Below are 26,184 nucleotides of genomic sequence, written 5' to 3'. Positions count from 1 at the left end.
CAGCAATCATACGAGAATTATGAGTAGTTTTCTTTTATTTGGAAAAGAAAAAAGAATTAGTGTTATCATCATGATTCACACACGTGCGTGCATGCACACTTCAACCTCAGACTGGCACAATCTTAACACTATCAACACCCTTTTTTCAGGGATGCAGAATAAGTTTATTGAATGCAAACTAACTAGAAAGAGAGAGAAGGGACTAACAAATGATTATTACCTTGCTCAGAAATCCTTTATCAGTATTTTCTTCTTTTTGTCACAGGGGATGTCTCTCCTGAAGCATCACTGGCTAATAAAAGCCCAAAAACGGCAAACAGAGACTGGCTTATATACTAAGCCATTCAAAAACCATTATGCTGCAGTCATGAGGCAACTGAATGCAGAAAATTTTGATGAATGATATGACAGTCCACAGATCAAAAGAATTGTACATCAAGTGATTGTGCTTGTTCTTGTAAGGATAGTCTCAAACACATGATGGAGAACTTCTATTGAGTTACAAGGGCTTGCCACTGATGATATCCATCCTATATGATCATCAGGTCTAACCAGGATGGCTCCAACATTCGGCATTTGGCAAATATCCCACCAACTATCAACCATCTCCTCTACATGCATAATATGTTCTGGCTTCTCATGACCCCATGCAAGCATCTTCGTTCTCTCTTGACTGGACACTACACTACCACAGACCGATGGATCTGATGATGTGGCCTTTTTCCCACTGTTGTACATAACAGTGCCAGCAGGCCAAATGACCACCACCTTAGATGGGATACACAGGGTTTTTGTAACAAACAAAAAGGACTCACCCCACAACTGGCCACTGCTATTAGGTCCCACTAACAATAGAAACTCAAGCTTCTCCAACTTGATCAGATCCAGTGTTGAATATATACCCTGAAAAGGCCAGTCATTGTTAGAAGCGCTTGTAGAAAACTAACGATGATTTTACTTTTTAAGTACTTCCAATTTTTCTTCACATGAAAGATACTTGGACCCATGCATGCATGTGATTAAAGCCATGTTAAAGGAGCCTAATAATTTATCACAATGATTAGCAGGCATATTCAATGATCTTCTTTGTAATGTGACCCTAACTGTTAAAATTCAAGCACAACCCTATGCTGAGATTGGCTTGTATTAGTCAGGGCTTATAGCTACCAACATGCTTATAAATCAGCACATTAATATCTAGTGTCCACAGTACTCCTACTTAAGCTTTGCTATGTGTACATCACCTACTCACAAAGTCAGCACATTAATATCTAGTGTCCACGCTACTCCTATTTAAGCTTCGCTATGTGTACATCACCTACTCACAAGAGAGAACATAGAGTTTTTCTGAGTATATTTCTCAGATATTGGAGAAGAAAGCTTCAGTTTATTACAATCAAAGGATATTTTTAGGTATGATTGTACCAAAAGTAATGCTTCATCATTTTCAATAAAAAGCATCCATATTCACCTTGTCCACTCTTTTCAAGTGTCTGTCGAGAAGTGCTATAAATAAGTGTGGTAATCGTACACCAGGCTTGCATGCAGGCTTGAATTCATGTTTCTTTCCTGCTGCAATGTGCCGCTCTACCTTATCCGATGCATTCTCTTGCTCATAAACAGCTCCAGACATATACCTAGACATTTTCAACCACATATAAGAACATATATCTTGAACCATTACATCACATGTGTTTGCCATGTGGCAGAAATAGAACTGTGGGTTCATCATCGATTCATCCACTTTCAGTTTATCTTCTGATAACCATGCAAAAACAGCCAAATAAGCTTAGGACAAAGTCATGTTTGCAAAGAAATACCCCTTTCTCAAAGCAGAAGCCACATGATCCTGATGCAGAGAATAAACATGCATACAATGAAGACAAGTTTAGTTACTGGGCAATGACTGGTTTTCTATCTACTTCTCAATTCACAGAAGCAAGTAATCCATATCACTTCAATAGCCATACTAAACAGGTAATTAGCTTGTTCACAAATGTCATGTTTGTGTGAGATTCCTCCTTTCTTACAACAGAAAACTGTCATCCAACATTCACAAAATACACTATGTTACACTAGGAGAAATGAATCGCTTTTTTTTTTTGGCATAATGCAAAGAGAGGATCAAGTTTCCTCTTTGCTTGTTAAAAAACTGAAACATCCAACATTCCAAAAAATAAATATGTTGATTACTAAGAATGTGGATCAACCATTTATGCCAAAGATGGATAGCTGCAGGACAATATATTTGCTTTATTGGATAATTTCTTGGATTATGTACTACTTGCAGCCTTGGAAACTAAGGCAAAGAGGAGGCCACAACAACCTCATAACTAAATTCATGTCACTCTATTGGAAATGGAGGAAGAGAGGGTGTGAAAATAAGACAATGAGCGCCCCCCCCCCCCCCCCCCCCACAATGCCAATGTGATGATGTACAAGGAGTGAATCAATCACCAAAAGATAGTAAGTTTAAGGACTTGGCTTCACAAGATGAAGTAGCCACAATAGGCTACTTCTTACTTGGCTAAGAAATGCATGACTAGCCTAGAAAGAAACAATGTCCACTAGTAGACTACCTTGTATCATGGCCACCACCCAATCTGAATCACTACAGGCATGCATTTGCAAGTCTCCCCCGTTGGAATATAACAAACCATATGATTGTGTTCCTTGTAAATAACGAAAAATGCGCTTAAAAATTCGCCAATGTAGTGTCCTCGAACTATGCATGTATCTACTCACCTGTGATACTACATATTATGTGCTAGGATAGGTATTGCACAAATAGATGAGACAACCAACAACCTAGCTATAAATAGCAACATATGATGGATCATTGTCATCATGCATTGAAAGCTTCAACCATGTTTCCATAGGTGTACTTATAGGTTTACAATCTTGCATTTTAAGGCTTACTAGCAACTTCTAAACATACTCTGTGTCATGAGGGTATGCATTTTTGAAATCTCACTTAACATGTGGATTAATTTTTAATCACATGATTAAGTAAATGTTGCACATGTGAGGTGCAACTGAGGTTAGAGTAAACTTACGGGCCCAAGACCCAAGAAAATCATGGGATGTCAAAGGCAAAAGTTACTTTAAGTTATGTTGCACACGTACTTGGTGGTATCTAGTGTCAATTGTTGGCCTAGGTCATTCGTTTGCCTATAAGTGTTAGTTGGTGACACTAGAGAAGTGGCGTTTAATGGTACCTAACACCAATATGATGGTCAAAGATAGCGCAGACACACTCAGGAATGAAAGTTGCCTAGCCAATTTAATTATTAGCCAGTCAAATTATTTTTCACGGCACGGAAATAATTATTAGATTAATTTTCTGTATTTAAAGACTGAAAATTAATATTTAATTATGATTAATGCTGAAAAAACCATTTGGGAAGGCTGCCACTTGTAAAAAATGCCCATGTAAGACTGAAAAACGTCTTTAGAGGCTAGAGAGAGGCATTTTTAGTGTATTCAATCTACGAGAGAGACGGAGGAGATGCTGCTGATTTGATTTGCAGCCATTGGAGGACCTTCTGAGGCAACCAGGGGCAGGAGAAGACCAATCAACAGCAAGTGATAGCATCTACAAGCTGTTGAGACAAGGCGGCAGCAGTAAATGACTGATTTTCTTTAGTTCTTTGCATCTACAAGCTGTTGAGAAAGGGCAGCAATAGTAAATGAAAAATTTTCACAGTTCTTTGCAAAGAAAGTCTGAATTTTCTCTCTCCTCAGCATTCTCTCTCATCTCCCAGTCTTGCTCCAAAGATTGCAGCATTGAGATCACCAGAGGCTGAGAAATTTCAGTTTTCTCTGCTATAAACTCTAATTTGCAGCAAAAATTAGGGTTTAGCAACAACCTCAGGAAGCGTGCCAAAAATTGGAAGCTCCAAGACTTGGATTTTTCAGGGCTGAAGGTGAATTTTAGCTAAATTCAGGTGGAGGACTAGCCAGCCATTGAATTTGGGGCATTTCCATCGTCTATGAAGTGGGTGAAGGCTAATTAATTGCCTGAATCAAGGGGCACTGAGATCGAATGGTGCTAAGATGGGATGTTTTAATCCAATGGTACCATCAGTCTCTAGACTTCTGATTAATGAGCTTAAATCATGTTGATGTCATCCTTCACATTCTACAGTTGTTTGATAGATTTTCCTCTTTATACATTGATTATAAGACTCGTGTACTTTCTTTTGAGCTTGATAGTTGCTTTCATGTTATCGAGGGTTATTCATATAATATTAGCTTTGGAATTTAGCAAATATTTTCATGATCCAAATTTTGTTATCTATGTTTATTTTACTGAAAATGTTCGATCATCTATGATACTAATTCACACGTAAGTAGATATTTAGATTTAATTCCACATGAATATATTGATGCCTTTCCGTCCAAATTACCTAATGGACTTTTGTCATCTCGTGATACATTAGATTTATAGGTTCAAAACATTGCCCAATAGCCATCCTATTTCTCAATAATCTTATCAGACTAGCCTAAAAGGGAAAGACAAGATTGCTAGGCAACTTTACGATTACATAGCTAAATAAGTCTTTGTAGAACGTGTGTCATTCTTGTGAAAAAGGATGTCATGATGTGTTTCTACATAGATTATAAGAGTCTCAATAAGATGACCATCAAGAATAAGTATTCTCATTTTTCAACTTTTTCTTCAATGAAGCTAAGGAAATACCGAAAGGGGCGCCAATTTTGGGTACAATAGGGTGTGCATTGTCCAAGATCAGTAGGTAAATTTGTATTTATTGTTTGTTGCTATAATTAAGTTGTAATCAGGGATTTACAACCCATCCACAAAAGAAAGGTTGGTTTCACTATGACTAAGACATAAAAATACCATGCTGATTTTGGTGAATCAAATCTCCAAAAAATAGTGAATCAGCCCCATATCTGACATATAAAAAAGGAATGCAATTCAGCCTTGAAATCTGCAATTTTTCTCTCATTTGGTCCAATGAGTAACATATCATCTACATAAAGAATGACGATAATCAAATCCCCCCCCCCCTTCTTGACGTAGAGGGTGGGTTCAATTGGGCTGTTTTGGAGCCCTTGTGTGGTTAAAAATGCATCTATCTTGGAGTACCAAGTACGTGGAGCTTGTTTTAAGCCATACAAGGCTTTATTCAACTTGCAAACCTTGTGCTCTTGGCCTTGCACAATAAAGCCTAGAGGTTGTGCAACATGTACATCCTCTTCCAAATCTCCATTCAAAAATGCTATCTTTATATCCAATTGATGTACATCCCAACTAAAATCTTCATCCTAGATGTAGGAGTCAATGTCTCCTCATAGTCAATGCCCTTTTTTTTAGCATATCCCTTCGCAACCAGCCTTGCCTTGTATCTGCAAATAGACTCATCAGATTTCCTTTTCACCTTGTAAACCCAACGTGTGCCAATGGCCTTTTTACCAAAAGGCAAGTCAGCAAGACTCCCAAGTGTTATTTTGCTCAATAGAGCGCACCTCATCACTCATGGCTTGCAACCAATGCACATCCTGTCGTGCATCCTCAAAACATGTAGGCTCATCTTCATCCAAAAGAGTACTAGCAAAAGCATATGCTTCCTCATCATCAATAAGATGGCTTGTATCAACAAATTGTGCCCCTCTTGCATTTCTAGCACCAAGACGTGTACATTGAGGCAAATAAGAATCCATATAACTCTCTTTAAGAGTTTGTAAAAGCCATCTAGGGATTGTTTTGGCTATATGTATAGCAGCCCTTTCTTGCACAACTGTGTCGTCCAGTGCCCTAAGAGAAACTAGATCAGCTAGAGGCTGATTTTAGGCAACTAGGGCAAGTTCAACATGCTATAATGCATTTGTTTCTATATTTAGTAGGCATAGATCCCAATGCAAGTGGCAAAAGACCCTCAAAGACATCACCGTTCTCATAGGTGCCTAGCATTCCAAACTAATCATGGGAATAGGCTGCATTTTCAGCAAAAATAATCTCTATTGACAAACACCTTTAGAGTACAAGGATCATACAAACGGTAGCCTTTGCTCTTTGAAATCTATCCAACGAAAATATATTTTAAGTGCCTTATCATCTAGCTTCCCACAAAGCTCTTTAGGCACATGAACATATGCTATACATCCAAACACTCCACAACAATCAACCTTCAGTTTTTGATCATGCCATGTCTAAGGAGTAATCATCTCAAGTGCCTTTGTCAAAGCCCTATTAAGTATATGATTGACACATTGTAGGCCCTCAAGCCAAAACTTAAGTGGAAGTCCTTCACTTTTTAGCATGCATCTAGTCATCTCCATGAGTGTGATTCTTTCTTTTAGCCACTCCATTTTCTTGAGGTGTCATCATCACAGTGGCCTAATGTGTAATGCCATGCTCAAGCAAGAATGTCTCAAATGCACATGATATATACTCCCCCCCTCAATCCGTGCCTAGGGTCTACACCTTCAAATGTGCTTCTGCTTCCGATTTTGCAACCAAGTGTTTGAAGTGCATAAATACATCCGATTTGGCCTTCAAACCATACAGCCAAGTGTATCTAGAGTAGTCATCGATAAATGTAACAAAAATACAAATGACCACACATTGCTCTCGCCTACATAGGACCACACAAGTCAGAGTGTATGAGCTGCATTTTCCGAACAGCACGCATTGCACCATCCTTCATAAAGGCAAACCTGTGCATTTTGCCAAGAATGCAACCCTCACAAGCTTGGGGATGTGGAATATCCAAAGTAGGGAAAGCATCAACCATCTAACAACTCTGAAGAATCATGAGACTGCCAAAACTCATGTGACCATAGGAAGCATGCCAAAGCTCCATATTCTGCATAGCAAGAGTTAGTGTGCTACCTGTTAGAGCATGAAGAGATTTCTTCTCATCAATATCAAGCAAAAATTTACCTTTGTACAAAGCCCTTAATAAGTGAAGAACATAATCAAGCTCTCTATCTCTGACAATGCATTTTTCATCTTCAAAGATGACTTAAAAACCTTGTTTATCGAAGACTGAAACTAAAAGAAGGTTTTTTAGTGATCCCGATTACAAAGAAAACATCATAAGCTGAAAATCTGACCCATCCGTAGCAATGATTACAACTGTACCAATAGCACATACATCATAGCTAGAGCTGTTCACACAAGAAACTCTCTTTCCCCTAGGGGCTGATTGCATGGATGTAAACAAATCTTGAATGTAAATAAGGTGATCTGTCATAGAGTCACCCTCATCCATGTGTGCATTTGCCAATTCTCCTCTCGAGTAAGAGATTCTAGCCCCATTGTGTACTGCAAACATCCCAAGCTGCCTTTGAGGTCTTACATGACCAGATATGAGGTATGATTGCCCTCTTGATTGAAAGAGCAATCGAGGATAAGACCCATGCATCTTTAGAGCCCCATTTCCTTTGTTCTTTTGTAGGAGGAATGTGGGTAGCAATACGGCCAGCTTGCTGCCCTCTAGCCCCTCTTCGAGGAGTATGAGGTGCAAATCCTTCTAGTCTAGTTGAATTACTAGTCACAAAATCCCAAATAACCTTGGCAACAAGCAGATTGTGCACCATGAAACTCCACAAGGAGTAGTTGGTGCCATCCAATTTATCCCCTTGAATGAGGACACCCAAAATGTTGCGATGGTCATTGTGACTTTGCTGAGCCATCACTCCAATAAAGTGCACAAACTGCAACCAAACACTTCCAAGATGAAGTGCAAAATGGCTTGCCCGCCCCACCCCGCAAGACCGCAATCCCCCACAACCACCATCCGCACCACAGACTACCCCACCTGAGATCCCACAGCCCCCACACCCGCAGACTACCCCACCTGAGATCCCGCAACACTCTGACTATCACAATGGAGAACAGGTAACTCTGTGATGCCAAGCTCTCCCACCAGACGTGAAAGCCATAAAGCCTCCTTGCATGCCTTAGTGGCAGCTACATACTCTGCCTCTGTAGTAGACAACGCAACACACTTTTGTAGCCTGGAGATCCAAGAGACCGCTCCTCCTGTGAAAGTAAACACATACCCAGAAGAAGTAGACGTCCTACAATCCGCATGACCAGCATAGCCTGCATCCATAAAGCCAACAACAGATGCCTTCTGCTTTCCAAAGCAGATGCACAACTCCTTTGTGCCTTTGAGGTATCTCATAATACCTTTCACTGCATCCCAATGCTTCTTGCCAGGGGTTGCCATGTATCTGCTAACCACTCCCACTGCAAAAGCAATGTCAAGATGTGTAGCAACCATAGCATACATCAAACTGCCAACAGTTGAAGCATATGGTATCTTGGCCATTTCAGCCTTCTCATCATCAGATGTAGGGCTGTCCTCTGCACTGAGTTTCACATATGGAGGCAATGGAACCCCAATTGTTTTCCCCCCCTCCATATTGAAACGCTGCAAAACTTTGGAGATATACTTCTGTTGAGATAGATAGAGTAAACCTTTAGATCTATCTCTGAGTATTCGCATGCCAAAAATGTGATTTGCATCACCCACATCCTTCATGTCAAAGCTGCCATGAAGGCTTTGCTTCAATAAATCCAAGGCATGAGTATCCCTGCCAATAATCAGCATGTCATCAATATACAAAACCAAGATAATCAGACTGCCATCTGCTGCCTTCTTGGTGTACAGGCAGTGATCCACTTGACTTCTATGAAAGCCTTGGGACTGCATGAATGTATCAAACTTATGATACCACTCTCTTGGTGCTTGTTTCAGGCTATAGAAACTCCTTTTGAGTTTACAGACCATTAGTTATTTCCCTTGTTCAACAAACCCTTCAAGCTACTTCATATATATATCTTCATGCAGATCACCATGTAAAAACGCAGTCTTTACATCCATCTGTATGAGCTCCATATCCTCAACTGCAACCAAGCCCAAAATGGTTCTCAATGTAGTCATCTTGACTGCAAGAGAGAAAATCTCATCAAAATCAATTCCATGCTCCTGCTTGTATCCCTTTGCAACCAATCTTGCTTTGTACTTTGGTGAGGAACCAGAAGTGACCTTCATTTTGTAAACCCATTTGCCTGGAAGGGTTTTTCTGCCCTTTAGGCAACTGCACCAAGTCCCAAGTGCCATTTTTGTCAAGAGATTCCATTTCTGACAACATGGCTTTATACCATTTCTTGCTGTCCTGTCTGTCCATTGCTTCCTTGAAGCAAGATGGTTCACCACAGTCTGTCAACATGACATACTCAACCACATTAATTGCACCACGAACAAATCAGTTAGGTTGTCTGGTAGCCCTAGACGATCTCCTAACCCAATGGTCATTGTTTGCTGGCTGTTCCTGCAAATTTCCATTTTCAGCATGCTGTCCTAGCATTTCAGCCTACAAATCAGCATTAACAGCTTGATGTCCTGGCTGTTCCTGCACATGTAATGGCTCATTTTCATGGGCAATAGCTGGCTGATCATTTCCAGCATCATTTTCTGCATTTACAGGTTCATTTACAGCAGGTATTTGCTGCTGTACAGCGGGCACATTTTGCTGTCCAAAAGGTATTTCTTCCCGGAATACAACCCTACGGACCTCCTCAGTCTTTTCAGGTTGTTTGTGCATGTGATCTTCCCGGAAGATAACGTCATTGCTACGTACTATTTTCCTTTTCTCGGGATCCCACAATTTATACCTCATTTCACCCTCGTCACCATATCCTAGGAAAATGCATTTACAAGACTTTGGCTCAAGTTTGCTGCGTTTTTCTTTACGAATGTGCACAAAAGCCTCACAGCCAAACACTTTTAGATGAGCATATGAAGGTGGCTTGCCCGACCACGCTTCTTGGGGAACTCCCCCCTCCAAAGACCTGTTTGGTGACCGATTAATCAAGTGAATGGCTGTCCTAACAGCCTCTGTCCAAAAACCATGGGGTAATACAGCATGAGACAGCATCATACAGACCTTATCCTGTATGGTCCAATTCATACGCTCTGCAACTCCATTTTGGGGTGGATTATGAGGGGCAGTGAGCTCCCTCTTTATCCCTTTGCTATCACAAAAAGCCTGAAAGGCTTTGGACACATATTCTCCATCATTGTCAGAGCAAAGACACTTAAGTGTCTTATCTGTCTGATTTTCAGCCAATGCTAAGAATTTTTTAAACTTGTCAAGCACTTTATTCTTGCTACGAATAGGGTAAACCCATACTTTCCGTGTAGCATCATCGACAAAGGTGACAAAATATTTCTTCCCCCCTAAAGATAATCCTGGCATTTGACATACATCTGAATGTACTAACTCTAGAGGAGAAGATTTCAAAGAAAGAGACTTTTTGTGAGAAGTCTGTGCATGTTTGCCATAAATACAATGGTCACAGTGCTCAAAATCAGCATAACGAAGACAAGGCAAGTAACCCAAACGAAAAAGCACTTTCATTCCTGTTTGGCTTGTATGTCCCAACCGGCCATGCCACAAAGAAACACTTGGCTGCTCGGTCACGGCAACGACATGGTCACACACACTAGATACATGAAGTGGATACAACGTATCACTCTTGCAACCTCTGGCAATAACCCTAGATCCCTTACAGATCTTCCATTTTCCATCACCAAAGGTGGTATGAAAACCATCATCATCTAGCTACCCTATGTTGATCAAGCTCTTCTTGAACTGAGGTACATGCCGTACATGCTGAAGTGTAAAGACAGAGCCATGCTGAAACTGTAACTGCACACTGCCAATACCTGCAATCTCACATGCATAGTTGTCCCCAAGATGGACAACACCATGTCGACCCCCTGTATATGCAGAAAACCACTCACGATGAGGGGTGACATGAAAGGAAGCACCTGAATCAAGAATCCAGGTATGCATGTCATCATCTGTATCTGCAAGTAGAGCATGTGCACCAAAATGTGAAGAGACAAAGAGTACATCACTCCCACTGTCACTGTCATGAGTGACTACATTCACCTCTTCGATCTTTACACTGCTCTTCTTAGGTTGACTGTCCTTCTTCTCTTCCTTGCAACCATCTGTCTTCTTGTCTTTTCCTTTCTCTTTCTTCCATTTGTAGCAGTCACGTTTAAAGTGACCCTTCTTGCCACAATGATGGCATTCAATATCTTTGCCATGTGATTTACTACGTCCCTTGCCATCATATTTGCCCTTTTGCTGTGATCTTCCCCTAGTATGCAAAGCACTGGAAGACTTACTGGATGCATTGTTCTGCTGATTTATCTCTTCCATAAGTAGAGCACTCTCTACATCAGCATACAAAAGGATCACATTAGAATTGCTCATAGCAGTCCTGAATATATCCCAACTCTCTGGTAGAGTGCAAAGCAAGAAAGTAGCCCTAAATTCCTCATCAATCATGAACTTCAAGGCAACCAGCTGGCTGAAAATGGAGTTAAACTCACTCAAGTGAGTAGACATTGCTGTACATTCTTTCATACGCAAATCCATAAGCTTTTTCAGCCAATACACTTTACTTGCAGCGCTCTTCTGTGCATACAATTCTTCCAGTCTAGTCCATATAGCATATGCAGAATCCAAACCTTCAATGTTGAAGAGCAAGGCATCAGAAATCGATAGCTCTATGGTTGAGCGTGCAAGCTCATTCAACTCATCCCAATCGTCCCGATCCATGTCCGCAAGCTTTGCCCCTTTAGTTTTGATCGGCTTTGCATGGGGGCCAAGTGCACTCTCTCCACGGCCTGTCCGCTTTCTGCAGCTCACGACTGCCTCAGCCTGACTAACGATCGTGCTCAGCACGCTCAGCACCTTACGCTCTCATACCAGTTTGAAGGAATCGATTAGGCACGGAGATCGAGGCAGACAGTCATTACGCGCAGTGAGAGAGACAAAGAGAGTGCAAGTGAGCAGAGTAGAGAGTGAACACATTTTTGGTACAATGACGAGTGTACCACTTTAGGTAGATAGATATATGTATGAAAGTACAATGTGCTAAGGGTGTGTTCACACCCGTGCACATATTAAAGGCACGATGGCCCTTTATTCCCAACACCAAGCAGCCCCCCTGATCCGCACCCATTTCAGAAGATCCCCCCCAGACCCACCCCCCCTCCTACCACAGGTGGCGATGAACCACACATGCCCATATCCTCCTCGCACCAACAATGTTCCCCCTCCCACACTGCCACACACCCATCTGCCCTTGCCGCTCGTCACACTTTTCCTAGTCAGACATAGTTATTGCCACAAGAGTTCTTCCATAGTGGCCCATGGTCCTATCTGAGAGTTGCGGAGCAAGGAGAGTTCCCACTACCTCTAGAGGTGGGGATCTTCATGGTTGGTAAGTCAAGGAGGGGCAAGGTCCATCTACTAGCACCACGGGATAAACCAAACTACGCCTTTTCCCTTCAGTCCTCTCACTTAGGGGATTGGACAATGACACAGATTGGGGAGGAGTTGAAGAGTTAGGTGGCGGACCACATCTCCCAGTGGATGGGAGAAGGACTAGAATTGTTTGCACAGTAGTGGCCTGGTTGCATGATGGACATTAACTGGTGGGCTGGAGCTGAGGTACCACACTTGAGCATGATCTTTCGAGCCCCCCCACAATGGAGAGCTCCGAGGGATGTGATCGAGTGGCCCCTAGCACAGGCGGCCCGTTTCTACCAGTGTACAGAGTCACAACTCTTAGTATGGTTGATAGACACATTGATAGTACCACCTAGAGCATCTATCACCCCTTTGGTGCTCGGTTGAGGGCCATCATGGGGGGACTGGAGTTCGCCATCCAAACATGCGGGAAAGCGTACTTGCATGCCCCATAGTTTTTCCTTCTCATCAGCAACCTCCACACCAAGCAGATGCCTGTTCGATCAATCGCAAGTTTCCTCGTGAGCTTACACCTTGCATCCTGGAATGTGAATCGTCTTCACTATAGTGGGGCACATGGTTCAAGGAAGTTGATTGTTTGGCAAGAGTTGTAGCCTGTCCTTGCCGGACGGATCGACATCTTACTTCTAGAGGAGCACAAGCTCACTCCCACCCAGGCCCAGCGGGTTGGGAAGGTACTCCCGGGCAGCTCGCACACCTACTGGGAGCACACCATAGATGCCCACAGCAAGAGTAGAGGCCCGAGTCTCACCGCTGGTGTACGCGACCACGAAACGATAGTGATAGGGAGGGTTCTATGGATCAGATTGGATATTGGGGACTCTTGCCTTTGGAGTCCTCAATGTCTATGCCCCTACAGAGGTTAGGGCACACAACATGTTTGGGGGGAGATCGCGGATGGACTCCCAGAGGTGGACTCCTGGATTGTTGGAGGAGACTTCAACAACCTAGAAGCTTTGGAGGACCAGCACGGCAGAGGCAAAGACTACCACGGCATAGCTGGGGAGGAGCAGGAGACATGGGAGGTCTTTCTACTAGCAGCAGGAGTACGCGATGCCTGGAGAGACCCTGCCTTCCATAAGAGGAAGAGGTCACTAGACTTCTCCTGGGGATACAGGCGGCTAGGTGGAATCCTGCTGGAGTGGTTGGACAGGTTTTATGTGGGAGAGTGGGGTGGCTCTTGTGGAGGCCAATTGGGTAGTTGGCAAGCACCACGTTGTCCGATCATTGCCCCGTTCTCCTAACACTAGATCCCCTAGCATCTGCCCTAGACACACAAGCCTGCTGTCAGATCCCTGACTCGATCTATAGGAGGGAGGAGGTGACGAGACAGATTAAGCACGTTTGGACCAAGGAGTGGGGAAGGAGGAACCGGATCGCAAAGAAGGTTGCAAAGGCCCTAGCTGAGTCGAGCAGAATCTGCCAAGAGGCAGCCATACAGGCCAGGCAACAGAGCTGGGAGGAGAGAGCTCTCCGACGAGACCTTGCAGCCATGCAAAGATTATTATAGGAGGCACCAGGGGATCCCACCCTCCACACACAGGAGGTGTGCGCGTGAGCAACCATTGCTGGCGTAGAGGACAAGCGCTCGGAGTTCTCTTTCCGCACCTCAGCAACTTTCTCAGCCAGAATGAAGATATGATGTGCAGGGAGTTCTTCCAGGTGCACTAGCCTCACTCCTTAGGAGAGTAGATACGCAACCTTCGAGATCAATATGAGAGGACTCGTTCAAGCCTAGATGAGGTGATGGAGATTGCCACTAACTACTACAATCGCTTGTTCCAGCAGGAGACAGCCTCAGGTAGAGGGCAGCGATGTAGGCAGCAGGTCTGGGATCACATCCCATCCCTCGTCTCAGAGGAGATGGGACGCTCCCTCCTAGCCCCCTTCACAGAGAAGGAACTAGAGAAGGCTTTCCATACACAGGACGGGCAGAAATACCGGGAGAGGATGGCCTCTCTAAGGCCTTCTTCACTTCCTACTGGGAAGTGGTGAAGGACCCCCTACTGATGGCCTTTGTTCACGAGGACGTGAAAATTTTATACTTTGCTTATGTTTAATTGACATTTGATTAAAGGATTAATCAAATGTATAATTAAAAGATGCACATGTGTTACACATGTGAGGTGTAAGCTATTTTTTTTACAGTTGAAGGCCAAAGGACCCTGTGAAAAATATGGGTGTCAAAGACAAAAGTTGTAACAAGTTACACTTGTTAGATTCTAGGTGAATTTTAGTGTCAGTTTGCCCCTAGGACCATTAGTTGGCCATTAAGTGTCAGTGGTGACACTAGGGACTAGGCATTAATTAATGGATTAATGCTTGTCCAAGGGTCAATTAATGCATGGGACCACTTTGGGTTGCAAATGGCCTAGCCAATTAATTTTTGGATGGGCAAGGTCAATTTTCTGGGCATGGATTAAGGGTTGAATTAATTTTCAGAATTAATTAATTCTGAAAATTAATTAAATGGCTGGAAATTGCTGAAAATGGATTAAGAAAGCTGCCACTTAGCAAAACTTTCCTGTGCAAGTGGGGAAAAGGCTAAATAGGGCTGAAGGGAGAGGTCATTTTGGAGCTATTGGGAAGAGATGTTGGACTACTGCTGCCAGCTTTTGGGGCCATTTCCCAGCCATTGGAGACCATTTTGGTGATGGAGATTGCATATTCTTGACCTTGGGAAGCTGGCAATGGCTGCTGATGCACTTTCTCCTAAAGATCACAGTCTCTGATGCTCCTATTGTTGTTAGTGCATCCGTTTGGGGCTGGTACAGCAGGGCAGCTACTGATTTTGATCAGTTCTTCGTGACAAATCTTAGAATTTTCTCTCTCTACAATATTCTCTCATCTCCTTCAGCCTATGCTCAGCAATTCTCAGCCATTCGGAGGAGATCTCAGCCATTTTTTATGGGCTAATCTGTAATTTCTGCAGTAAACCCTAATTTACAGCAGAAATTAGGGTTTAGCAGGATCCATGCCAGAGATTAAAGGCTCAAGGGACTGAAATCAGCAGCTGATAATTGAATATTATCAAGGGATTTTAGGAGCCAACCCATCCCAATTTGATTTGGGGCAGCATTTGGTCAGCCAAGGGTCAAATTGGAGAAGAAGTCCTGGGTGAATCAAGGGGTAAATGACCCAAAAGGCTTGCTGGTCATTTATGACAGCAAGAGCAATTGGTTAGCAAGAGGAGATTGAAGAATCTCGAGTTGTACTCCTTCCAATTGAATGAAAGCTAAAGAAATACCACAAGGGGCACCAATTTTGGGGCCAACAGGGTGTCTACTGTCCAAGAATGTTTTGGAAAAGTGTGTATTTCATTTTATGTGCATTTATTTATTGCTGTAATTAACTCTTAAATCAGGTTATCACCACCCATTCCAAGAAGGAAGGCTGGTTTCAGTCTTCCAGGAGATCTTCACTTCAGGACAAATGCCAAGGAGTCTTTTGGCAGGCCTTATCAGTCTTCTCCCCAAAGAGGGAGACCGGTTGGAACTTTCCCAATGGAGACCGATCACATTGTTGTTAGTGGCTTATAAGGCGCTGGGAAAGGTGATTGGTAGGCGACTACGCTCCGTGCTTCCAAACATCATCCATGACACACAGACAAGCTTTGTCCAGGATAGGAGCATCCTGGACAATGTATTCACCTTCTTTGAGGCGACAGAGTGGGCTCAGCACACTGGGCAGAGATTGGCTGTACTACTCTTGGATTTCAAGAAAGCTTATGACAAGGTGGACTGGGACTTCCTAGAGGGCACCATGGTGAGGTTGGGTTTTCCCCAAGCTTGGATTCGCGGGGTCTTCGCACTATACAGATTAGCCACCAACAGGATTCTCATCGGTGGTAGGCTTGGGGAGGAGTTTCAGCTGGAGAGATCGGTATGGCAGGGCTGTCCCCTAGCCCCGTACCTGTTCCTTCTCTTTGACGCGGCCTCCGACTTCCAGTGAGAGAGAAGACTGAGTTGTTAGACTCAGAGTATGCAGATGGCATAGCACTCTACATAGAGGACGATGAGCTGATGCTGGAGAGAGTGAGGCTGGCTCTTGAGGTGTTCTGTCTTGCAGCGGGAGCAAAAATCAAATGGCGAAAGTCGGTTGGTTTCCTCATAGACCCTGACTCTAGCACGGAGTGGGAAGTGCACCTGGAATTTAGATAGGTGAGCAAAGGGCAGACCATCCGGTACCTAGGGTTCCAGGTGGGACTTGACATCACTCCCGCCCGGCTTGCAGTAATTTCATGTTTTGTGAACTCTGGAGGGATGATTCCATTGTAAGCGATATCTGAACGTATGCATGCTAGAATATATAGCACATGTACCTGCATTTAAAGATTAAAATACTAATTTTAGTAATTATACTCACTAAATGGAGCCAACAAGTGTGATACATAAACACTATCTAGCATGAGCATATCATGACTTTAAAACTCTCACGTCTCTATCTCTAATGACACATACAGGTGTCTCACAATGAATAACATGTGCCATGCGTAAGGCCCAACACTTCTGCCTTGACTCCATCCGTCGGTGTCCATCCTCCACAACCTACTCGACAAGCTCTGGGTTCCATGATGGAATTCCATCCCCCAATCCATGCATAGCACTATCTTCAGGGAGACGAACCACCATGATATCGCATGCCGTGTAGCTAACCTACTGGAGCACGGCTCGCCTCTCACTAGCCGACCGAGCCCTGGTGGTTAACCAAATTCTCCTAGCGACGGCATGGTATATTGCCTTGTGTTGGTGCTTCTCCTCATCCTGCGTAGTGCAGCTTCGCCACCTAGTGCGAAACTTCCTTTGATCAGGGTCAGATGGCTCCAGGGATTTCAAGGCCAAGGTGGCATGTGTGACCATCATACAGCAGCGGTCAGAGGGAGGGCTTGGAATCATAGACCCAAAGTATCAGAGTATGGCCCTCTTGGGCAAGCTAGTTGTTTGCAGACTCACACCAGGTGGGCAGACCTGGAAGGTTTTATTGCAGGAGGGTCTTCAGGATTGTAGACCGAGGTTTGGCGGTGAGTGAAGGCCGTCCCTGAGATGGATCTTCACGTCAGCCCACATCACCCACCCCAGATCACCTTTCCTACACAGCTTACTCCATGTGTGGCAGGGCCTCTGTAAGGCCCTAATCCAGAGCCCCCCAGACTGCTAGGAGGAGATAGATCGTCAGCCCGTGATATGGAACCCCCAGGTCAAAGATCAGGAAGGGGCACAAATTGGCGAGCGCCCCCACATCTAGTGGGCTGGTTGGGAGGCAGGCTCGGTTGTACCATCAGAACATGGTGGGAGGTGTACAGGATGGAGAACGAGGAGATGTTGCAACGAGTATCAGTCTGCCAGAGAGGAGTGGAGTTGAGAAGAAGGGAGATAGATGCAGCCATACCTCTGGAGTGGCTTGCTCCCCTAATGCGCATGCCGATAGAGCCCGGGAGGTATGGGCTGCTAGGTTTTCACCAACAGGCATCCCACTACAAGTAGCAAGTAGAGTGGGCGGTGCTCCACGGGGGACTTTCTTCACCGTTCAGGAGGAGGGGCGTCTGGCCCTTGACAGAGGGCAGCAAGATGAGGGGATAGCTGCCCTTTCGTGGAGGAGGATCTGGGTGGCGGGCCTTCAGGGGAAGACATGGCGACTGGACCCCTATGTTTTCTAGAAGGAGCTCAGAGAGTGGCACCTTTGGATTTGGGAGGGCAGACCACTTGATGAGCTGGAGTGGGATCCAAGAGAGTGGCTATGGCCAGCCACTACAGCCGCCCAGAAGCCATTGAGGTTCTTGGAGTACACTGCCAAGATTCGTAGACACGTACTAATGCAGGAGGATATGGATTGGGCATCATCACGTAGCACGCACTGGGCGGAGCACAGCATCACGGAGCCATTCCGACGGACTTTTTGGCACCGCCTATGGGATAGCTGGAGGCCGAGGAGAGTATCGTATTTCTTATGGCCGGTGGCACATGGAGGCTTGGCGGTGGGAAGTTGGCTTGCCCAGATACAGGAGGGGGGTTGTAAGCGCTGCACACAGCAGCCTTTGGAAACCCCAAAGCACTGCCTTTGGTCATGTGAGGAGGCGCAACTCGTGTGGAGAGGAGCATGCCATATCCTTCGCCATATAGCACCCAGCCTTGGATGTATCTCATGGGGAGCTTTCTGTTGGCAGGTAGTTAGCTAGGGCCGTCACCTTCTGTATGAGGCCGGGATGCAGGACACGATATTCATCATCGAGGCAGGGTCGTGCGCAATGGTCGGTTTGGAGGCTCTACCCATCCGCCAAGTACTGGAGCCCACAGCAAACCGCTCTAAGGTATGGGAGATCATAGGGAATCTTATTGGATGGCATATCTGGAAGGCGCGGTGTCAAGAGGCTTTCGATGAAGAGAGACTTTCAATACAGGCAACCTTAGCAGAGCTCTAGACCTCCATCATCCACTCCCTCTGCGGCCGTTGGGATCAAGTGCACGGCAAGTCCAGGGCTCATCATGAGCTCCGTTGTCATTTCATGCGTACTTGGGGCGGCCAGGACCTGTTTTTCATGATGCATCCAGGCAGCCCCAGATGGCAATACACCCCCCTCCATGGCTTCTTGCCCCCATCCCCCCTAGACCGCCCTGAGAGGCATGTATACAGATGTATTTATGACTTTGCATCAGCTCTAGCTAGTCTGTTGAGCATGAGCACTCCGTTGTAATCAGTTTTTCTGAGCAATATAATCAACCACATTTTATTTGCAAAAAAAACTAGGGTTAATTTAACTCTAGAGTCTAATGTCTCTACTTTTAAAGTCCTAGACACACTGACACGTTAGTTGTCCACATCACACAAATTACATTGAGCACTACCCATAGTTGACCAATTCTAACAATAGCCATGTGGAATGTTCATGGCATTTGCTCTCGTAGCAAACAACATTACAGATGGAGAATTTTGCATGCTAATGCTTTAGATATTCTATGTACCATTGGGCATAAAAGTTGTAAAAAGCAAGAAGAACAACCTACTGTTATGGTTTCAAGCGGTTTTATGATAGGGTCCATCAATGAAGCATTCAAGTGTGTTGATGATTGTGCATGAGAAACTTCAGCAAGTTCAGGTGGTAGATTCCTTGTTGAGATTACACATGATGGTAAGGTTATATGGCCGGTTTGTGTATATGCATGGACTGATGTCATGTAGCATTATGGCCTTCAACAACTATTAGAATCATGCCTTAGACTCGGTAAGCTTAGTTTGTCCAAGGGAAATTTCAGTATGTGTGGGAATCCCTCTCAATCTACTTTGAGATATGGTTTTATAGACGCACCCAATAGTCATGATTGGAATACACTTGCATCAATGTTTTTTAAACGAGATCTATGGTCCTAGCTACATCCAATAGCAAGGTTATACTTTCCATTCTACCAAGTATTTGCAAGCTTGGAGCCTACTAGATTGCATGTATATTATGCATGATGATTCTTTCTTGCTAGAGGTTTTGGAGATTATAGTTCATTAGCAATATATGCTTTATTACCACTTTCTGCTAGAGCTTGTAATGCTTAAACAATCAATACATATTTTCCAACGATACATGGGTAAGTTGTCTGTTTAAACTCTTCTTTTCTTCAGCATGATATATTTGATGGATGTATGATGCATATTTTGGATCAGTTTTTGAATTGACCTACTGATTAAGGGCATTCTTTCATTTGCCTTGCTAGTATGCAATGTATGAAGAGTTGCTAGACATTATGAAATCCAGCATGCTTTGCTTGGAGATAGAGATTGGATACTGCTGAGAAGGTCCTGGCACTAGTACATTCACTTTTAGTTGACACCGCTAAAATTGCAGGTTTGACAAAGGGCATGCATGATAACAAGTGTTACACACAAGTTTTTCCGCAGCCTACATGCCTCTTTTGCAACACAAAATGTGGTAAGGCTACAAAATTCTTGATCCACAAGTTATCATGCGCATGTATAGGGACTACTTTATGGATTTACTCATCAAGGATCAAGTTTCCCCCAATATAGCTGTGAATCTAGATGGAGACATAATTGACAATGAGATGGCTAACATTTTGGTGCACTTGCCGAAGGACAAAAGCCCTAGTTGGGATGGCCTCATCAATGAATTCATTGCAAAATCTGCAGATTTCTTGTCCTCGCCCTTGACCACAATGTCTCACATTGTCAAAAAGTCTGGACAACCGGGATAATGCCGACTTTTTGAAAAGATTGTGTGATTAAATTGCCACCAATTGTGCCTTCATGTTCATCTCAAACATTCATGACCTATTTCATTGATGGGCAACATGTGGAAGAATTTTGCAAAGATGTGGCTAATAGATTGCATAAACACCTTCCTAATACACTGCATCTTGCTCAATATGGGTTTATCAAGGGGAGGAATATTCTACATAATATTTTGAAAGTGCAAATGGAAATGGATTATGCTCCAGAGTTAGTAATGGTTCAACTCAATCTAGAGAAAGCTTTTGATCATCTTCATTAGTCCTCTATAGCCCAAGTCATGCAGGATATGGATTTTAGGCCTAGATTATCCCATTTGATCTACACTATCGGCAGGGGCTCTTCTTCGAGAGCTGTGCTCAACGGAAGTGTTACATAACCATTCATCATCTCTAAGTCTATCAAATAGGGATGCCCTCTAAGTCTGTTCCTTGCTCTTGCAACACATCCTATTCTAATGATGTTATCCCATTTGGTATAAATTGTGATGATATAGACTTGTCTCTCCCTTTTGGGCAACAACTAGTCCATCAAACCTTGGCAAATGATACATTTATGTTTTGGAAAGCTGACAAGGACGACCTTCGCATAGCCATGGATATATGGGGCTTGTTTGCATTGCCTTCAAGGATGCATATTAACACCACCAAATCAGTTCTCATCAATTGCACAAAGCTAGACTTGCTCACTTTGGGATGGCCAGGAAAGGTGGCAACCCATGGCAATATCAATGACACTTGGGATATTCCTTGGGGGTACAAGTCAGACTAAGAAATTGCTTGATTGGATATACACTCACATTGCTCACAAATTTCTTATTGGACAAGCATGGCCTTTCCATGTGCATCTAAATGTTGCTCAGACAATCATGCTGCCCATGATTTCATATCACTTGCTCGAAGGCCAACTTGCAAGAAATCACATTGTCTCTTTGTTTCATGCCTAAGAAAAAGGAGTCTACACATTTTAGCATTACTTTGATTTCCTTAAACCATATGTGTACACCTAAAAGAATGGGAAGGTGCAATTTCAGATGTGGAGGTGCACATGATAGCTCTCTGATGGTCTTCATTAAAAGACATGCCTTGGGGTTTAGCACAACAATTCTTTCTCAACAATGTGAGTATTTTGCATGGCAATAGCAAGAATTCAGGTCTCATTGTCACATGTTATCGATGTTGATCAGCCAGTAAGCCTCAAGTCTTTGATGTTATTGACTCATGTAGTCCATTCATGGAAAGTGGTGCTTGAGAAGTCCTCACACCCAAGCAATGATCGATTGCAGGCCAATTCTATGCAAGCTGAAATGTAGGCTGCCTCTAAAATTGTTTCATGGGAATGAAAACAGCAAGCTTAGCAGGATGGCAAGGCTTGGGCTAGTTTCTATTGTTGATGTGCTTCTACCAGCACAACAAACTTTGATGTGATTTACATCATGTACCCAGAGAGTAATATAATTCACAAGAAACCATTTCGGCATCCTTGCTTGCTTGGCAACCTCTTCCCCGGCTAGACCTGGATAGCCCCTCACAAGATTACTGGAAGGCCAATCGTAGAGCATGCATTCGCAAGTCAAGTATATCATTTCCTTGTCAACGATTAAGAATGGTTGATGGATACAAGCAAGTCCCTTTGGGCCTCCACAAAAGTAGAGATTACTGGAAATCCACAATGATGATGGGTTGGTTTTAAAAAACTCCCTTCAAATGCAAAGTTATTGTTTGCAGAATCCAGGGGTTGGACAATGGCTCTTGCTTCCTTTATACTACAACAAAGAAGACCTGTCAACATCAGCTTCTGTCTTACCCTATGGTCTCTACTGTCCGAGGTTTGGTGTTATGTTGTCACAACATCCATGCATCCACATGACTCAGCTTTTGGCAAACCCAAACTAATAGACTTTGAGCAGCCAGATGTGATGATTGGTTTCCACCTTTTGCACTTTTGGGGTTGCTAGCATAATTGGATTATCTGGAATGCATTCATATTTTATTCCCATTCCAGAGTGCAAAATCATATTGTGCCACTTGGCAGGTCTCCTACATTGCCACTTGGCAGGTCTCCTACATTGCCAGTTTAGCACCATAGTATGCGGGCCTCATTCCTAGGAATGATTTGGCTTCTGCCGTGGTGCAGTCTCTTCAATCTCTTGTCATACAAATAGTTCTCTTTGTCATACAAGAATTTCTTGAATGCAAGTTTCTTAACCCTTGCACTTGGGAGAAGGCATGATCTATTCTCACCACACCCACTTGTGCTCTTTGTTTGTAGATTTTTGTATCGTTGAGTGGGTAACCCCAAATGGGAAAAAAATCCACCATGGAATCCTCAGATTTAACACACCCCACATACTTTCAGAACGATCAACCTACTAGCTCTTTACCTCTCAGTCAGTTCACAAGACCTAAAACAAGTTCCATCCCTTCGCATGTATGACAAAGCATTAAACAATCTGACAACAAAATGAATTAAGACAGGCAAAGAAAGAACCTGAAACCAATATCCTCTGCAGGAAATTGCAACTGTAGGCTTTGGTCTTGCTCAAGAATAAGCTTCAACCTTTGCAACCTAATCAATCCCAATGGGTTGTTTGTGTTCAGAATAAGAGGGGATAACTGAGACCGACCAAGTGAAAATATACCCTCCAGTAGAGCTCTTTGTATGTTTCTAGGGAGTAGAGGGCCAATCTGCTTGTTTATCAGATCATGAACAAACCTGCCATATGTAAAGTAGAAGCCAAGATGAGACAATTTCAGTGTCAAAATATACATAGTAGCAGTCGGCACCAGTTTCTGTGTAAGACCTATTTCTATTCATCTAGAGACTCAATCTCCTGTAACATGTCTAGTGTCCATCAATATTCAACTAAATGCATGTGCTTCACCTCATTTCTTGAGAGTTTCCATATTAATCAAATAAAACACTTATGTGCCAATCAATCTGTCTTTCTGTAGTCACTCAAATAGCATTTTCTCAAACAGTATTGACAAGATTGGAACAAGTACCACTGCTTCATGATGCCTGTCAGCCTAATGTATCCCATTACTAAACAAAACCATGTGTTCTTCCAAAAGAGTCTGAAATATTATAAAACCAAATTGTAACCCAGTAATTTTCCACCATGAGCCTTCATATGAGCCAGGCAAATGAATCCTTGTAACAGGTAATCAATATCTAGCACACTTGTTCAGAAAATAGCAGCAACTATATGGGATAATTATGGATCTGAACTTTGGTGCACTCGCTCAAGAATCTGGACCAGCAATGTGTGTAAAGAAGTAACTGGACAGTAATTGGCACGACAGGATCCTTGAAAGAAGACACCAGACAGTAGCTGGCAAGATTTTTGAGAGTTATGGCTTGATTTCATGTATCAACAGCATTACGATATTGAATCCTAACTTGGGGAGCAACTCCATGGGTCATACAATGAGGTCCAGCCTGTGATTATGACATTTAGGGAGCCTCTCATTTCTCATCTTTGGCCAGTAGTTGACCATTATTCCCACAGCAGACTTCTCTTAGACAGAGTGGACTACATACCATTATCACAGAATAAGTGGATTGCTAGCAATATAGATTGGTACATTTGTTCAGCAAGATGCAGTTGTAGCAGTGAGCTGCAGAACGTTTCTATAGCAAAGACTCTTTCCATGATCTGGACAGAGATTATGCACACTTTTTGATGGAATTCTGAGTATATGAGAAGAGACGCCTTTCTTGCTTATACCAGGGAGATTATCTACTAAAACTCTAGAACAAACTGATACTCTTGAGCTGTATATCTCCAACATTATCTTTGAAGCTTATGTAGTTTGAGATTGTGCAATGGAGATGACAGGCTTGAGCTGCATATATTCAAATGTTGTCTCTGCAGCTTATTTAGTTTGACGATTGTGCCATGGAGCTTTAATATGGTCTTTAACATCTTACTAGATCTGTCTGTAATAACTCTATAGCATCAGTTCCATTTGGTGGCTTTGGTAAATTTAACAAAGCATCCCAAAGATTGTGCTATGGAGCTTTCATAACTGATATGCTTGAGCGCAGCTTATGTAGTTTGGAGATTGTGCCATGGAACTTAAATTGTTCTTTACTAAAATGAAGTGGACCTTCTTTCAAGTCTAGCTGTAATAGTGCATTTATAGCATTATTCCCCTTTGGTGGCTTGGGAAATTTTCATTAAGAAACCTCTGGCAATACTACCCAAAATTTAGGCTTTTGAGAGTGAATTGGAACTTGGTACTGCCAGCCAGCGGACTTAATAATCAAATGTGCAAATGTGCTTGCACATGTGAGGTGCACGTCAATTATTTCACAAGGTGGAACCCACAACTTTGAGATAAGTATGCCAAAGGCAAAAATTGTAATAAGTTACACCTAACAGGTGGTAGGTGGTACCAGGGTGTCAGAACTTGGCCTAGAACATTTAATTAGCCCTTAGTTGTCAGAATTTGCGACGATGCAAAGAGAGTGTAGGGTTTGCAAGGAGAAACACAGAGTGCGTACGGCAAACACTGAGAGAGAAGAAAAACTCAAAAACATAAGAACACAGTGACGATGCACTGAATCATGCTATGAGAAGAAAAGCTAGATAAAGAATGATTGAAGAGGATGGTGATGACCGAAGAAGGTGGTAATGAATGAATGAAGTGACTGTCTATTTATAGGCATAAGCCATCTAGGGTGGTGCAGCACTGTGTAGGTGCCCACTGAAAAAGTGGCCAAAATGTGCATACCATCTCTTTTTGGGGCTGTCAATGCGAAACCCTAAAAAAAGTGGGTAAACTGAAAAAGTGGTTTCTCAACATTAGTATCAATGGTGACACTAGGGAATCAGCATTAATTAATTAATTAATGCCAATTCCAAGCTAATGAGTGCTCAGGATCACTTGGCTAATAAATTGGCCTAGCCAATTTAATTATTAGCTTGTTAGATTATTTTTTTGGTATTGAAATAATTATTAGATTAATTTTCAAAAATTATATTCTAAAAATTAATTTAATGGGCTGGATAATGCTGGAAATTCAGTTTAAAAGGCTGCCACTTGGCAAATTGCCCATGCAAGTTTTGGAAAGCATATTCCAAACCATTTTGGTGAAGGTGATTGCATATTCCAAACCAGGGGAAGCTGATGATGGCAACTAATGCACTTTCTCCCATAGTTATGGGAAATGGGAAAAACTGAGAGAAAAACGGAAACGGAAACAACATAAATTTGCAGTTTTGAGAAGTTTCCAATAACTAAAGGGATGAGAAAGGCAGAAATGGAAACAAAAACAAAAACGAAAATGGAAATAGTGAAACAGTAAAAATATGGTGTTTCCAATAACTATGCATTCTCCTGAAGACTACAGCCTCTGATACTTCCTTTATTGTTGGTGAATCCGTTTAGGGCTGCAAAACTGGGTCAGCATCTCAATTTCACCAAATTCTCGTGACAAATCTTTAAATTTTCTCTTTCTACAGCATTTTCTTACTTTCTTCAACCATTTTTAGCTTTGTTCCAAGTTTTACAGCAATCTAGCCATTTGAGGTGGAGATTTTGGTGAATTTCTATTGTACACCCTATTTTACAACAAAAGATGCGATTTGACAACTACCTCACGAAGCGTGCC

At 43.0% G+C, this 26,184-nt stretch overlaps 1 protein-coding gene across 1 annotated transcript in view; it reads right to left on the bottom strand.

The window, feature by feature from the left end:
• Window positions 1-220: 220 nt before the first annotated feature.
• The window catches only part of EMB2421 (FAD/NAD(P)-binding oxidoreductase family protein), a 107,902-nt gene continuing 81,938 nt past the window's right edge, over window positions 221-26,184 (bottom strand). Inside the window, exons 9-11 of the mRNA XM_087664324.1 lie at window positions 23,056-23,280; window positions 1,472-1,637; window positions 221-903 (exon numbers count right to left, since the gene is read on the bottom strand). Coding sequence (XP_087520450.1) covers window positions 436-903; window positions 1,472-1,637; window positions 23,056-23,280 — 859 coding nt within the window. The 3' untranslated portion in view covers window positions 221-435. The remainder of the gene's footprint in view (window positions 904-1,471; window positions 1,638-23,055; window positions 23,281-26,184) is intronic.

The sequence above is a fragment of the Lygodium microphyllum genome, chromosome 23 (genome assembly GCF_053477565.2).
Source record: "Lygodium microphyllum isolate KBCC chromosome 23, Lygodium_microphyllum_v1.1.10, whole genome shotgun sequence".
Classification (NCBI taxonomy): Eukaryota; Viridiplantae; Streptophyta; class Polypodiopsida; order Schizaeales; family Lygodiaceae; genus Lygodium; species Lygodium microphyllum.
This window is presented reverse-complemented; position numbering and strand designations above follow the sequence as displayed.